The 15558-nt window shown below is 44.0% G+C and overlaps 1 protein-coding gene across 1 annotated transcript in view; it reads right to left on the reverse strand.

Annotated features, from left to right (window-relative positions):
• KTN1 (kinectin 1) overlaps positions 1-12330 on the reverse strand; it is a 52462-nt gene extending 40132 nt beyond the window's left edge. The window contains exons 1-6 of the mRNA XM_062494978.1: positions 11808-12330; positions 10067-10204; positions 7548-7715; positions 5156-5286; positions 2654-2770; positions 98-238 (exon numbers count right to left, since the gene is read on the reverse strand). Coding sequence (XP_062350962.1) covers positions 98-238; positions 2654-2770; positions 5156-5286; positions 7548-7715; positions 10067-10204; positions 11808-12330 — 1218 coding nt within the window. The remainder of the gene's footprint in view (positions 1-97; positions 239-2653; positions 2771-5155; positions 5287-7547; positions 7716-10066; positions 10205-11807) is intronic.
• Between the last annotated feature and the right edge of the window lie 3228 nt (positions 12331-15558).

Below are 15558 nucleotides of genomic sequence, written 5' to 3' on the forward strand. Positions count from 1 at the left end.
TAAACCAGGAAGCTGCCACAAAGTTTTGCAGTGATTCCTCAGCAGTCATCTGCTTGTGCACGAGCAACAACTCCAGCAGTTTTGGCAAAGCATTTACCTTGATTTTCATCTGCTGAGACTCCTGGTAGCTGACGTGTATTTTGCTCTGGAAGGTGCCGTGCTCCTTCTCCAGCGCGTTGATGCGCTCGCGCATCTTGGCCGTGAGCAAACCATTCCTCTCCTTCTCTGCAACCAGCTCCTGGGGTGGGAAAGACAGCAAAAGGGAAACAAGTCACCCACTGCTGCTTTCTAAAGGCTGAGAGCCTCCAAGATAACTACAAATGCAGCAAGCGTGCATCAAAGCGAAGTCAGCATCTAATCTTCGTTCAGTGAATTTAGAGAACCAGATCAAACTTACAAAACCTTACCCTGATCCTGTATCATCATAAACCTCACGCTTAATAAAGTTTGTCAATTTAAACACTGATCTTGTGCTGTCTCAGAAGAGATGGGAGTCTCATTTCTGTTAAGTCTGGCCAAATCACAGAGTCCTAACAACTAAAACCACGCATATCACACAGGACAAAGCTTAGATTTTCATCCCAAGTTTAGCAAAATTGAAGAACGCAGTTAAAGCACATACAAAATAGAGTACTTTAGAGCAAAATAATTGCTTTGTAGCAGGTTGCAAAGCCAACAGCTTTGCCACAGGAGATGGGCTATTAGTGCACTACAAAGGCCAGAGAACCCCTGAATCCCACCAGCATGATGCCATATTACAGCTTTCAGATGAAAATACACATTGCTTTTTAATCTTTTATTAGCCAGTAATTCAACCCAGACACCTGAGAAAACCACAGAGCTTCTCCTCTGCAATATAAATGCACTTGCTGTAGTAAGCAAAAAACATTAAGTGCAGCTTTCAGCAGCTCCCATCACACCAATAGGAATTTGTACCACCAGAGCTTCAGGTGTTTCCAGCCACACAGCTCCTAACACTGCCAGGGAACCCTGACAAAATTTAAGTGCTCTAAATTATTAGCCTGAATACCCTCCATCTCTTTGGAGTAATTACAGTCTTTTTCACCTTTCAGTTTAAATAAAAGCTATTCTGTCTTGTAGATCAAACTCCAAGTAAGCCACTTCTGCAAATATAACACAGACAGCTTGAAACAAATCTTTCTCCATGTTTTTTTAACTAAGATGCAATTAAAAGAAGGGAACCAGGACACACTACAGGCCACTTTCTCTGTCCCTGCACCAATCCCACCATTCACTTGTTGTTCTCTGTAACTCGGCTACCCTGTCAAGGCAGAACCAGAGATCCTGGGAATATGAACTTTTCCCTAGTTTGTGGTTTGCCAAATACCTCTGAGTCTTGAGGTACTCAGCTCTTGCTCTCATTTATCCTCTTCAGGTATTATCTTTATCAAGATCCCTGCAGGAATCCTTCTGCACCTTAAAGCACCTTTAGATTTGACAGTGCTTTCAGAGAAACACATTAACTGGAAGATAAGAGCTTTTATCAGTCAAGCTGAGCTTTATCCCTTGTTTGTCCTGATACTTCAGCATTGCAGCAACTTTGCTTTTATCCATTTTCTCCCAGCTTTTCCCTTCCCCAGTTCAGATGGGAAAAACCTTTGATGACTTCTACCTCTCTACAGCTCCTGCCTCTCCTTTATAAGCACCACTTTGCAGATGTTTTTCCCCAACCACATCTGCATTTCCCACTCAGATTCCTTCATCTATTCCCTCTGCTCCTTCAGCAGCAGATCCCCCTCACCAATTTGACTCTGCAGTCCTGAGCCAATTTCTATTTTTCCTCCAAACACATCACAAGCCCCTTCTCCCTGTATTACACACTGACTATCCCAAACCTCTTGATCCCACTTGTAAACACCTGTGCCCAGCCAGGAGCTCACACAATACCCACTCTCTTCTTCCCTTCTCATCTCCCAAGGCTCCCAACTCCTGCATCCTCTGGCCACTCTGCTCCCACCCTTAGCAGCCCAGCTTTCTGTGCCCAAATTATGTCCCACAATGTGCCCTTCCAAAGTCTAATGCTCATATGCTTCCAAACCAGCCAAAACACACAAATCTGTATCCCAAGATTCCAAAATTCAGTCTGTATCTGCCTCATTATTTGGTCTACTGTAACTGTTTTCCTCTGAAATGTTCATAAAAAAGTAAATTTTCATCAACTAGTTTTAGTGATGCATCAGCATCCCTCTAAGTCCAAAGCAATCAGAGCTGCACCTCCAGGGGCTAAGCAGGCACTCTGCTCTTTCTGCATCTTCCTTCTTGAAGAAAACCAATGATTGTTGTGCATTCACAGGCACGTGAATGCCACAATACGGCCCAAAATTAAAAGTGTGATGCAGGAAAGACATTTAATACTAGCATCCACAGAACAGTCTCGTAGTACTGAAGGAAGAGCTTTTAAAGTAACAATTTGAAAAGAAAAACAGGCTCAGCTTACAAGTCTCAGTAAATGAAGTCCCTGGAAAAACTACTGGAAAGTAACTGCATAAATACATTTTAAACCAAATTGAGCTTTTACAGTAAAAATATTCCACCTTTTGGCTTATACTGAGCTCAGTAAATCAGCATTTGCTGCCTGCTAGTCCTACAAATCCCTGCTCCTCTCTACACCAATGAACACCTCAATATTTACCTGGGAGAGCTGTTTGCACTGCTCCTTTGCAACAGCTGCCTCCTCCTTCATTGCTGAGAGCATCTTCTCCTTGTCCTGAAGCTGGTGCAGGGCTGCAGCTGTCTCAGCCTTGCTGGCCTGCAGAAGAATGACATAAAAGTAACAAGTAGTGCCATAATACACTAAAAGGCAACAGAGCAAACCTGAGACGAGGAAACACCCCCTTCCTGCCACATCTGCAGTGCACGTGGCACCACCAGTATCCAGTTCTGCTGCTAATGGATCCCATTTCACCAGGGGAAAAAAAATGCATTTTCAAAGCATGGAAACCAATTAAGAGGATAAATGGGCTCTTAAGGTGCTTCCCACTGGAAGAGAGCTGCTGTGGTGGCAGTGGGGAAAATAAAGAACAGCCATTAAGAGAAATAATGGCAAAAGATTCAGGGATGCTGGATCAATCAATAACTGTGGCTGGAAGGACTTCCAAGATCAGCAGGTCCAGCCCACTCTCAGAGCAGGTATAATCCAAAAACAATCTAATTGCTTGAAATATCTCACCACAAAGGGAAAAGGAAACATTTATCTGGTGTCTCCTTCCATTTCCCAGGAGAGCCTCCAGCTGATGTAATTATATTTCTGCTGGCACACTGACACAAAGTTTCAGAGAGACTCCAGGGAACAGACCTAAAGAAACAATCCCAGTAGTCCTCCAACATGCATACTGGTCCTACAAATGAAATAAATGTAATAAAGAGCACAAACTCTATGTGTTTGTGCTCAGATCTGACTCAGTGAAGTGTGATGGCTGCCCAGAGTGGTTGTGCAGCCTCAGCCCTTGAAGGTTTCAAGTCCAGACTGGTAAAGCCCTGAGCAGCCTGTGCTAACCTCAGAGCTGGTGGTGTTCTTACTTGGACTTCACTCATTGAAGTCTGGTAACTGAAGAAGGAAAGAAGTGCCAGTTCCATAAATGGACCCTGAATTTGTTTGGAAATTCTCCTTTAGTGATAATGTGCATGCCTGCAGTACAAACACACTGTGACTTGCATGAGCTATAGAGAGAACACAATTCACACTTCCACCTACAGAAACCTACATTTTTTTGTTGTATACAAACTCAGGAATTCGTTTTCATCCTAAAGATTCAGCTTTAATATCAAACCTTCTTTTAAAAGGAAAAAAAACCAAAACCACATCAAGAAGTGTGGATGCTTGAACAGGCAACACCACTCCAAGGGTAGCATTACTGGGTTTTGTCCTTGGAGGTTTTCAAGATGCAACTAGACAAATCCCTGAGCAATTTGTTGAGAATTCAGTGTTGTATCTGTTCTGAGCAGGCAGCTGGACTGCAAAGCCTCCTGAAGCCCCTCCCAGCCCAAACTGTGTTATTATGCTGCTATATTGCATTAAGTGGACTGACACGTAGCCAGTTCTGCATTTCTGCTCTGGTACAGTGTCTGCAGAGGAGCACAGGACTGCAAGGGTTCAAGTGTGACACACAGGATGTGACAAGCACAGAGTGACACCCACAGTGAGTCACGGCAGGGAAGAGTAGGTGTGTGCCCAGCAACAGGACCAGGAGCAGTGGCCACAAACCAAAACACAAGTTTCACCTCAACATGAGGAAGAACTGCTTTCCCTGGAGGATGGCAGAGACCTGGAACAGCTGCCCAGGGAAAGGGTGGAGTTTCCCTCTCTGGAGACATTCAAAATCCACCTGGACACACTCCTGTGTCACCTGCTCCAGGTGACCCTGGCTTGGCCAGGGTCTTGGACTGGATGGCCTCCAGAGCTCCCTTCCAACCCCAAGGACTGTGTGATTCTGTACTGGCAAGATATTGATGGACACCATTCTCTTCTCTCTTGACTACAAGAATTAAGAAGAACGGCCAAGCACTGGCACAGGTTGCCCAGAGGGGTTTTGCAGTACCATTCCCTGAAGGCTTCGAGATATCCAGACTGGATAAAGCCCTGAGCAGTGTGGGCTGACCTCAGAGCTGGTCCTGCTTCAAGCAGGAGGCTGGACTGCAAACCCCTTGAGGTCCCTTCCAATCCTGAATTGCTTTACAACCCTATGAAAAACATCCAAAGAAGTCAAACTACATTGTACAGACTCGCAAAACACAGAATTAGCTGATCAAGTGCTACAGCCAGAGCAGCTTGCTCTGAATTCCTCCCATAGCTTATCCTATTTACACATTTGGGAAAGATCACTCCCAAAAGTCATCAGCCATCCTTCCCTGTGCCAACACACGTGTCAGCAGCAGCATTACTGCTTTGCTCCTTGTCCTCCATGGCCATGCCTGCTCTTTCCAAGTGGCCAGAGCCACCCCTGGCATGGCAGATGGCAGCACAAAGGCATCTGACAGCTCATTCCTGCATGCAAAGCAAGCACAGAGCAGCTGGAGAGAGTCTTCCAAAGACAGATCACAAGAGAACGCTGACAGAGCTCATCTGACAGCACCTCTTCCAATTTCTGTTTGTTTAATAAGCTTTGTCTTCCCCCCACACTCCACAGTCATGCACCTTTTGCAAGAAATCATGAATTGCACCGGATTTTTCCTTTAACACCTCCACTACACAACGAGCCTCGTCTTCAGAGAAGATCATATTCTTCATGGATGTTACAAAATCCTTGAATTTTACTTCAGCATTCTCTGCAACACAGAAAGGAGGATTTATTTACTTTGGACTCCATACAGAATTATTTATTTTGCCTTGAAACAGCATGTGATGGGGTATCATTATGCGTTATATTTAATTCCAGTCTGAAATGCCAAGAAGCAAGAGGTCATGAACATTCAGCAAAAACAACATCTCTCCAATTTAAACCCGATAACAATCTGCCAGCTGATAATTTTGAGAAAAGAGAAAATCCCACCACTTTGTTTGCACAGTTGGTAACATTTATAGCGTTGCTAGCAAGAAGACAAAGCATAACACAGATTTTAGAGGAGAAAAATAGCATAAATGTGAAAAATTGAAGAGTCCTTTCCAGTGTATCATGACAGTAATTTAAACTGAGCTCTCAATTTGGAGGACAGCCTGGCTGCACAAGCAATATGCACATGACAAGTTAATTAATTTTAAAACTGGCACATTTTTGATTACAATATATGGAAGACAAAAATATTAACTTCCAAATTTAGATTGAGGGAACTGCTGCAAGAGGAGTTTAGCAGGAAGAAGATCAATCAGTAAGATCCCTCTTAATGGCTGACCAAGTGTTTAAAAAGACACACACAAGGAAAAACAATTCAACTGAACTATTCCCTGACAAAAAAGACTGCTCACAAACAGGCTGCTCATAGACAGGTCATTAGGTGGCCCTCTGACTCCAGGAAACAGGAGCACAAGACCAAGGCACCCCATATCCCTGTCAAATATTCACCAGTGCCCAAAAGTATGTGAAGGGATGGGATGAATTAAAAAAAGTACAAGCTTAGAAGTGATGCTTGGTCAGAACTTGTCCCATAGATCATGAAGACAGGTCTGGGTTTCTCACCACAGGTGCTAAACATGCCCCTGAAATCAAGTTACACATCAAACCCAAAGATCTGTCTGAGAAATAAATGAAGAACAAAGAAGCAGCAGTGACACTGTGCCCTAAAAGAAATTATCAAGCATAAAATCACTAAATGACAGAGCATGGGGAGGGAGTGCTGAGGAATTCTAGCACACTCTCTCCCAGTTCTAAATCCAACTTAGTCTTCACTTCAGCTCACATCAGTGCTGCATTGACATCACCAGTGATGCTGTTACCAGGAATATGCCAAAATCCTGAGAGCACAGCCCAGTGAGCCAGGAACTGATCACAGCTGGGCCAGGACCAGCCCCAGCCCTGTGCTCCCTGAAGGCACAGAGACCTTCCCCTTGCATGCAAGAGCTTACAATTAGAGCAGGGCAAGATTTCTATATTGGGAGGGCAAATCCCAGCTGACACAGGAGAATTAGGAGTTCGTGGAGAAGGTCACAGGGTGCCAAGGAAATGAGAAGGGACGGGTGCACGTGAGGGGTTTTGATGCTGCAGGACAGTAACATGCAACCACTGAGCCAGAGGCTCAAGAGAAGCCTCAGAAATGTAGGAATCCAATTAAAGAGCTGCCAGGAAGATTTCAAGGGGGAATTTCAGAAGACAAGACCAAAAAGAGAGGTTCCAAGTGAAGTGAAGAAAGGCTGAAGAAACAGCCTTCTGCCCAAACCTGAGCTGGCTGTCACTGCTCAGCTGCCTGGCTTCTCTCTGGCTGCTCACAAATTTGAGGTCTCACCTCATGGCTCAGTAAGTTTGTCAGGCTTTCAGATGGTCAGAGGCCTATTTAAAGCTTCAGGGTGGAACACAATGCTCATTAATCACTCCAGGCATTTGTGGGAGAGTATAAAGGAAGTTCCCCTGTCCCAACCAATTCCAACTGCACTGAACGGAAAATTCAGTCTCCCTGGAAATTGCCAGACTTTCTCCACTGACAATCTGCTTCAGGTCACTCTGTACTGCACTGGGTCAGCCTCAGATAGCTCCATGAACAGCCCTAGAGCATGCAGGCTGCCCTTCCAGCCTCCAGCAGACCCCAAGAGCTTGTGTTGAAAGCCCTGGGTTTGGAGTCCATCCGTGTGAGCAAAGTCTGAACTCTACTGTGAACTCCCCCGCTGCATCTGTGTGGTCTGTGATCACCCCTTTGCTCACTGGGGACACAAAAGCCTAGTCAGAGCAGAAAGGATTCAGATGGCACAGAGCCCTTCCCACAGTGCCAAAGACAAGGAAGAAACAAGCACACGCACAAGAACATCCTGCAGCCACAAATGTTTTCCTCAAATCCCTTCTTCACATTACATCTGAGAGGATCCCCTTCCCCACACATCTTCCCTGTTCAAGTTTGAAAGCAGGCTATGCTAGAAACAGACTGAATTATCAGTTTCTTACCTTTATCTGTTTCATTCTTCAGTTTCTTGCCACTGCTCTTCTGGATGCCCTCATTCACATTGTGTTTTATAACTTCAACCGGCTCACGCTTTTCCAAAGTGCCTGAGTCAGAATTATCCATCAAAGGAATATAAGTAGTTGCTTGAATAAGAGGTTCATCCACCAAAACTGTAATCATAAGTCCATAGGATGGGTTAAAGCTTCATAATAACTGATACTAACATTTTTAGAAAAGGTGCCTAACATATTCAGAGTTGAAGTAAAGCATCTCTAACCTCAACAATTAGTTATAATCTCCATTTCTATTATCCTTCACAGTTTAACTCACTAAAGCTCTTCAGGTAAGTCCATTAAATAAAGGCCTCTAATGCATAGTAATTTAATAGCTTTAACTAAATTTCTACTTCCAAAGCTGTCTTTTAGCATTTTAACAGGAAGAGAAGAACCTTTACATTTGACTCTCATTTCACTTCAGTAAGAAAGTTGCACATGGCATCAATGAGATAGTTTTACTTGTGGCTGTGGAGGAAATCATTCAGCACCCCTAAAATATCAGTAAAGCCTTTTGTCCTTATTCTGTTAAAAGCTGGCACTTCTCTGCCAGCTTTTTCATGGATTACATCACCTGTGAACCCAACCACTTAGGCAGAACATGCAGCAGGGGCAGCAATCGAGTTTACTTTGCATGCAGACTCCACTGCACTTAATGAAGATCTCTCATCTGCCAGGGCAGGCTTTGGGCATCATTAACATGCAGAGAGGTACCCAGAGGTCCTGCCCAACCTCAGGTCTCCACTCCCACACCACTGGATCACCATGGTGAGGAGCAGCCTCTGTCTACAGAGCTCTTCAGCAGAGACAAAAGCAGGCAAGGGAAGAGCACGAGTGACATACCTGGGGCAAGAGGCACAGCCAGAGCTGCAGCTGCTGCTTGCCCAGGTCATGCTCCACACTGCCTGCAGGATGCCAGAGGCTGTGCATGGCCCAGCAGGCAAATCCCTGGCCCAGCCAGCCCAGACTGCAGGGCTGATGGGCAACAGATGCCAGGCAGCAACACAGAGAGAAGAGGAATTGGGTGGAATGCAGGATTTGGGCTTCAGTGCAGAACAAGCATGCTCTCCTGGCTGCCACAGAGACAGTTATAAAACACTCTTAAATTCTGGCTGGTGTAAAAGGAAGAGAACAGGCCAGAGGGACCTTTTTGTGTCACCTGGTGTCTCTCCATTTAAGCAGCCAGCAAACACCTGCAGGTACACTGCAAGCTCAGAAGAGAGGAGAGCTCTCCTCTAGCAGAAACAACCACCATCTAGTCCTGTTGCTCTCCTCATATTTTCCCTTCTCCTTATTAACTTCCCCTCCTTTCAAAACCCCTTTAATATCAATGAGACATTCTGCAGTATGAAATCCCTACAGTCATGTCTTGGCTAATCCTGGTGTCCACCACAGCTCATTTTTACTCTGTCATTTTGGAGAGGAGGCTTGAAAAGAAAACAGTTTGCATTCAAATAATTGCTTGAGCTATTGCCCTGTAGCACTGACAGCTCAGCTCTGCTACTGGCTGAGCTTGTACTGACATTTACTGCCACGTATAGACAAGTTGTGGCCCCTAAAAAAGTGCAATGCACCCATTTCCACCAGGAAAAGCAAACATCCTGAGTTCCAGGCTTTTTCCAAGAATCATTTAGGTGTTTTTCAGTTATACAGGATCCCTACAGTGCTTGGAACTCCATCCTGGACTGAACAGGGCACACGACAGATCTGCCCCCTGAAAGGCTGACCAAAGTATGAAGGGGACAGTGGGCAACAGTGTCTCCTCCAGGAGCAGCCCATCAGCTTCCAGCTTCATAGGTGCCCCAGAGAAGAGTCTTGAGAAGCTAGCAAGGTGGCCTCAGAGAACTTCATGGTCACACTGTGTTCAAAAGCCAGACACAACAGCACTCATTGTAAAAAAAAAAAAAAAAAAAAAAACTGAGAAAAACACACACACACAGAGGCACAGTGAGCCAAGAGGACACAAGAAGCAGCATCTTGGCAGAGAACAAGGGATGACAAACAGTGAAGGCCTTGACAGCAAAGATGAACAGTTTATGTTGGAGCAAGAGCCAGCCAACAAAAGGACAATAAGAGAGGAATGTGGTCAAAGCAACTGGCTGAAAAAACTGCAGTCTTGTTTGGGGCAGATGACTGCAGCAGTTCTAGACATGCCTTGCTCAGAGCAATGTAGAGCCTGCTCAGCTTATACTCTTAAGTCTGCACATTACTCCTCATTCAAGCGTGGATGTTTGGATCCAAGAGAGCTCAGAAAGGTTCACAACATCCATTATCCTGTGCTCAGTGGTACCAGATTTAATAAGATCCCAGGCTCAGCAATCTTTCCTACCTGGAATTCCTGCTTTGTCAAATACAAGAGTTACTATTCTATGAGTTCCTTTTCCAAAGGAAGAGAAATTGAAGCATGGATGGCCAAAAGGGTTTAACAGTCAGGTTTTCCTGAGCAGTGTCACAGACTCAATTCTTACCATTATCAACTTTCTGCTTCTTCGCAGACACCTTCTTCTTCCCTGACACATTTTCTTGCTTTATCTCCTGGTGGAGCAGCACTGGTTCTTGCTTTTTGGCAGGGGACACAACAGAATCAGTCTTACTATCTTGATCATCTGCAACAGACAATTGGAACAAGAAAATATACGCTCTTCTGTATATTCTCAGCATTACTTTTCAATCAGCAGACCTGTAATAACCAAATTCTCCACTACCAGGAAAACAGACTCACATATTTTACATTAGAACAGAAATTTATCCACATACACATACAGAGACTCACACACACAGTTCCCAGATCAGGTGAGACCCCAAAGCAACAGGAAGGTTTAGCAGAGTCAAGAGCCACAGCACCCAGTGATTTTTAAGACAGGAATCTCATGTGCAAGCAGAACATACAGCAATGCAAGGAACAATTTAACAACTCCAATCCAGATTTCACTGTGACAGAGCAGACAGCACGTATTACCTGTATTAGTTTCTTATTTAGAAGTGTATTTTCCCCTCCATTAACCCACTCACGCACTTTAAATACACACCCCCAATAGCTACTGGGACTGTGAGAAGCAGAAAATAAGTGTTTCCCATTAGGGAACTGTTCTTTTTAAAAGCAGTTTCTAGTGTGATTTTTCTTTTTATCATTTTGGACAGCCTGTGCTATATTAAGATTCTTGTCAGAGCTGACACGCACAGCACAGGGCTCTGGTGTCAGCTCCTGTAACCAAGGATAAGAGGTCCTTGTGGCTGCCCTCAGAACTGTGCTTGGAGACCACATTTTAACTGTGCCACAGAGATTTTCAGAGAACACCCACAAACAAGATTGGATACTTTCTCTGTTGGAAGTGGGTGGGTCTTTTTCCTCCCTTTCTTTCTTTCAGAAAAAGAAAAAAATCTACCACATCAAGCAGCAATGTCATTCTTTTTCCTCACTCCCTGTGCAGACCTGCTATGCCTGCATCTCACAAAAGGACCTGGAAATATCTCAGATTTCATTTATTTCTAGAACTGGGCATTTTTATTCTTCTTTCACTTCTATTCCTAGTCAAAACAACTACACTGAGACACGTTAGCTGCTAAGGATACGGTCAAGACAGTTGGAAGTGATTCTGACAAGTTTTTTGTCTGTCCTAGGTTGGATATTTCAGTCACAACAGCCAGACCAGTTTTAGCACCGCTTCCATTCGGTTAAAGAGGTGTAGCAAGTGGGCAGCAATGAATCAACCACCAATCCATGAATCAGCCACCAAACACCTCTCTGTGCATTAAGGCTGCACTTAAATAGTGATTTATTTCGCAGACTGCTATGAGGTTTCTTGAGATGCCCTCCCTTATCAGAGCAACCACTCTTAGGACTCCACTTTTTCACAGCCTGGCTCAGAATGCACACAGCAAAAACCATCTACTGACTTCTCTCAGGTAATCAAAATTTTGATTGAGAGCAAAGTAGCCAAACCACAGAGCAAAGCACAGGAACAAGCTACTCTGTTTCACTTCATCTTTAGTAGAAGAAAGCAAGGACGGGAGGAGGAAAACCAGAGCACTGCTGCCAGATGAAAAACGGGGGGAAAAAGCATTAGCTTGTAAAAAAAGAGAAGGTGAGAAGGGAATTTGCCCCGCAGAGATCAGGCAGAACAGTTTGTGAGAGACACTCTGTGGCCTTGCAAAAAGCAGAACACGGTTTTGGCGTTCTGTTCAAGAAGCATATGCAACATCAGATACCCATTCCATTTTTCTGCTTCTTCTGCCCAGGCTTCTTCTTAGTTGCTGTTGGTTCAGATGGTGGAGTGGGCTGTTTTGTAACAGGGACTGGATCTACTTTCTTGCCTGAAGACTTGGATCCTTCCGAGTCCTTAGTTACGTGATCATCTTGGTTGGCCTTGTGCTTCTTCTCCTTCTTCTTGCGCTCCCTGACGCCGGCGGTGGCCTCGGTGACGCCCGAGGGGACAGCAGGGACATGCTCTTCATCCGTGCCCAGGGCATCAGACAGCTTAAAGTCCCGAGGGGCACTCTCCGAGTCAGACTCGTGGACGTTCCCGTTCTGAGCTTCTTTCTTCTTGTTCTTCTTCTTCTCAGTTTTCTTTTTGTCAGCCTTGGTAGGCGCAAATTTTAGGTCCCGTCTCTGTTTGGCGAGGACTTCATCGTATAAAGTCTCTTTCATGAAAAGCCAGAAGAAGAGGAAGATGACTGTAATAACCACAGAAGGAATGAGGATGATGAAGTAGGTAGACTCGTAAAACTCCATTGTGCTTTTTCTTAGCTATGATTTCTTTAAAAACCTATAGGAGAAAGGAAAAAAAAAATAGGTTTTCAACCTCAGTGTTATCTCCTTCACCAATTATAATAATAAAAGAAAAGATTTCTCTTTGCTATGGAATAGACTCAAAGTAGCTTTAATAAAATTACCAAACTACATCAGCCATGGAACAGCTTCTGGAATCATTTACAACTTGCTCTACAGCTGTTGGCCTGGATAGGAAGAAGTGCAGTTTGCCAGACTGCTGATCTGGGAAAGAATAATTCCCTTCCCTCGCTTTTCTTCATCTTCCTCACTCTTCCTTCCCAAGTGGCTTTCATCAAGTTAAAGCTTTTGATTTTAGAAATACATGAATGACACAGCACTTCCAGAGGCTGTGAAATAAGGACCAGTCTATGTGGAACATCACTTTTTTTTCTATTTTTTTTCCACAAATCAAACATAATGAATTAAGATTCTTATCCTGACAAGTGGGAGTTAAATTTCACCCTCCTTTTGTTCCCAGATTTATAACAGCTTCAGAAGAGGAATGAGGAAAAGACAGGAGAGAGCCCTGAATTTTAGTCAGCCATAAAGAATCAGGTATTTCCAAAACTGCTTTTTGAAGTCTAAAACCCAGCTTTACACTCACAAAAATTCCATACGTTCATGGGGAAACAGGAAGATCTGTTACTTATTTTGAACACGTGATGGTATAAAACTTCCAGGGCGCTTACACAAACCAGATGATTCCAGGATAATTTGCTGAAAACAGTATTTTTGTCCCCCCCAAACATTACATGTATTTTCTTTTTAAAAAGCAGGAACCACGGAGTTAAAAAAAAAGGTCAAAATTATGTTAAAGCGTCTAACTTTGGGGTCAAAACAAGCCAGATTTTCCCATTTCACAACTAATTGCTATGAACAGACCTGGATTTTTGCAGGAAGAATCCAAACTTCTCCAGACTGTTTCAAGAACGAAAAACCCCCAAAAAAACTAACCACCACCTAATACAGAAAAAAAATCCAAACATAATCCAAACTAATTAGGCAAACACAATTCCCAATCCACCAACTCAGTTTAAAACCATCATGGGAAGCACATGCCATAGCTACATTTTCTTCTACAAGAAAAAAAATGACTCCTCAACTCGAGTGTCCCTTGGGACACTCGACCTCTTGGGAATGAAAGGCAAGGGATTTAACCCAGGTTGCTCAGAATATTTCCACTGCTGCTTGAGAAATAAAATCAGATATGCCCACCGAGGGCACAGGGAATAAAGTCCATGGAGAAGCTGCATGGTGCAGGGAGAGAACAGGCTCTCCTTGCCTCTGGGCAGAAAATGTACTCATTTAAAGTTGTTTTACCTCAATTCCTGAGTGTTTTGGAAGCTGCTATCACAAACTGGCTTGTGCCATCCTGCCACACTGCAGAAACTCGGTGTGGAGTCTGGCTCTGGCTCAAGAGAGAATAGTTGTTATATAGAATAATTTCTGGACACAGAGGAGTTACTGTGATAATATATTTGCACAGTGCATTAAGCAGCACAGAAAGCAAGGCTTGGGAACTCTAATTTGGCTATTAAGTTATCCAAATAAAAGACTAGCACTTCAATTAGCTAATTATTCATCAGTTGTCTTAACATTAAGTCTCCTCCCAGTTTGTATTTATTTTCTGCATGCACAAAGCTCACTGAAAATTACAGGGTCTAAAATTACATCCAGCACAGAAAGTTTTGGAAGGGCTGAGAGGGATGGGAAGAAAAGCTTGTCTTTTGGGGGGGGAAAAAAAAAAAGCACAGATGCTTAAAACTAAGCTGGAGCTTTCAAAATGATTAATTACAGCTACTTGATAAACCCAGCTCCATGCACTAAGTGATCTAATATTAGTCATCTCTTGAAGGAAGCAGATCTTGAAAATTTGTCTCAGCCAAAGTCAATATTGAATGCTTACAGGGAAAAGCTAATCCCCAAAGCAAATATGTAATTAAGCAGATTTTTCACAAGTGTAATTAAGTTGATCATTACAATACATTACTGTACCAGTTAGAACACAAGGAGCCCAGCACAGCCCAGCTGATGACACCAGCACACAGCCAGACATGAACTCATGGCATGGACAGTCACACCCTACACATTTCCCAGCATCTGACACCAGATGCTCAGAGGAAACCCACAGGGTTTGTGCTTTAACATGTGTTTTAACATGTGCTGGTGAAGGGGTTCAAGGCTCCAGGGTCAGGAGGGTATGATGGCCATGGAGGCAGGACATGTTCCACAAAGTGACTGCTGTTCCTAGGCCAGAGAGGAGAGACACTTAAAAGCTACAGCTGCTTCCAGAGGAGCCATAAAGACATAATTACGACAGCTAGTCCGGGTGGGGAACGTGTGCTGGACTAGCTGAGGTCTGATCTCAGAGCTGGACAAGCTCTGCTGAGCCTCCATCCCCCGCCCTGCTCCCCGCACTTCACCAAAAACGGGATCGTCTCCCACATCTGGAGCACGACACTGCAGTGATGAGGTCCAGAGCCTCCCCAGGCTCCATTCCTGCTCCTCAGGGCAAAGCCAAACACGAGCCACATAGACCCTTCCACCCCAAGACCCTTCCACCCCTTCCACTCCACACTGAGCAGAGGAAAGGAGATCTGATCTCTGAACTCCATACAGAAATCCGGTTCTGTCACATGAAAGCAGAGTTTAAAAAAAAAAAACAAAACTAAATCTAAATGAAAGTCTCAGGGTATAACTAGAATTGATTAAGCACACAGGAACATCAAGCAAAAGCTCTGCTCTGATGGCAGCACACTAATTCCTCATCTCAGCCCAGCAAGGGCATTTAAATCTCACTCTAGGAGGATCTCACTGCTGCTGGCTCTGTACAGAACAACAAAACAACATCCATCACACCACCCCCTGTCAAAATATCTTTATAAAGTGGCATCCCTGCCATGAGGTAAATTGGCAGTGTTTTGGCTCACGCACAGTTTCCAGTTGTCCTCCGACAATCTACAATTACTAAAACAGTTCCATCATTTCCATTTATATTTCTGTATTACGCTGATAAGCCACCTAGGAAAAAACAGAACCAATCTATGGGGGGGGTTGGAATTTTATGCTATTCAGAAAGAAACAGGATGAAGAAACTCATTCTGTTAAAGCACAAAAAAAGCAAATGCTCCATTGACACACCTTCACATACCAGCTTAACTGCTCATTTAGTTTTACCATCCTGGTTAG

This window comes from Cinclus cinclus, chromosome 6, assembly GCF_963662255.1.
Source record: "Cinclus cinclus chromosome 6, bCinCin1.1, whole genome shotgun sequence".
In the NCBI taxonomy this organism is placed as follows: Eukaryota; Metazoa; Chordata; class Aves; order Passeriformes; family Cinclidae; genus Cinclus; species Cinclus cinclus.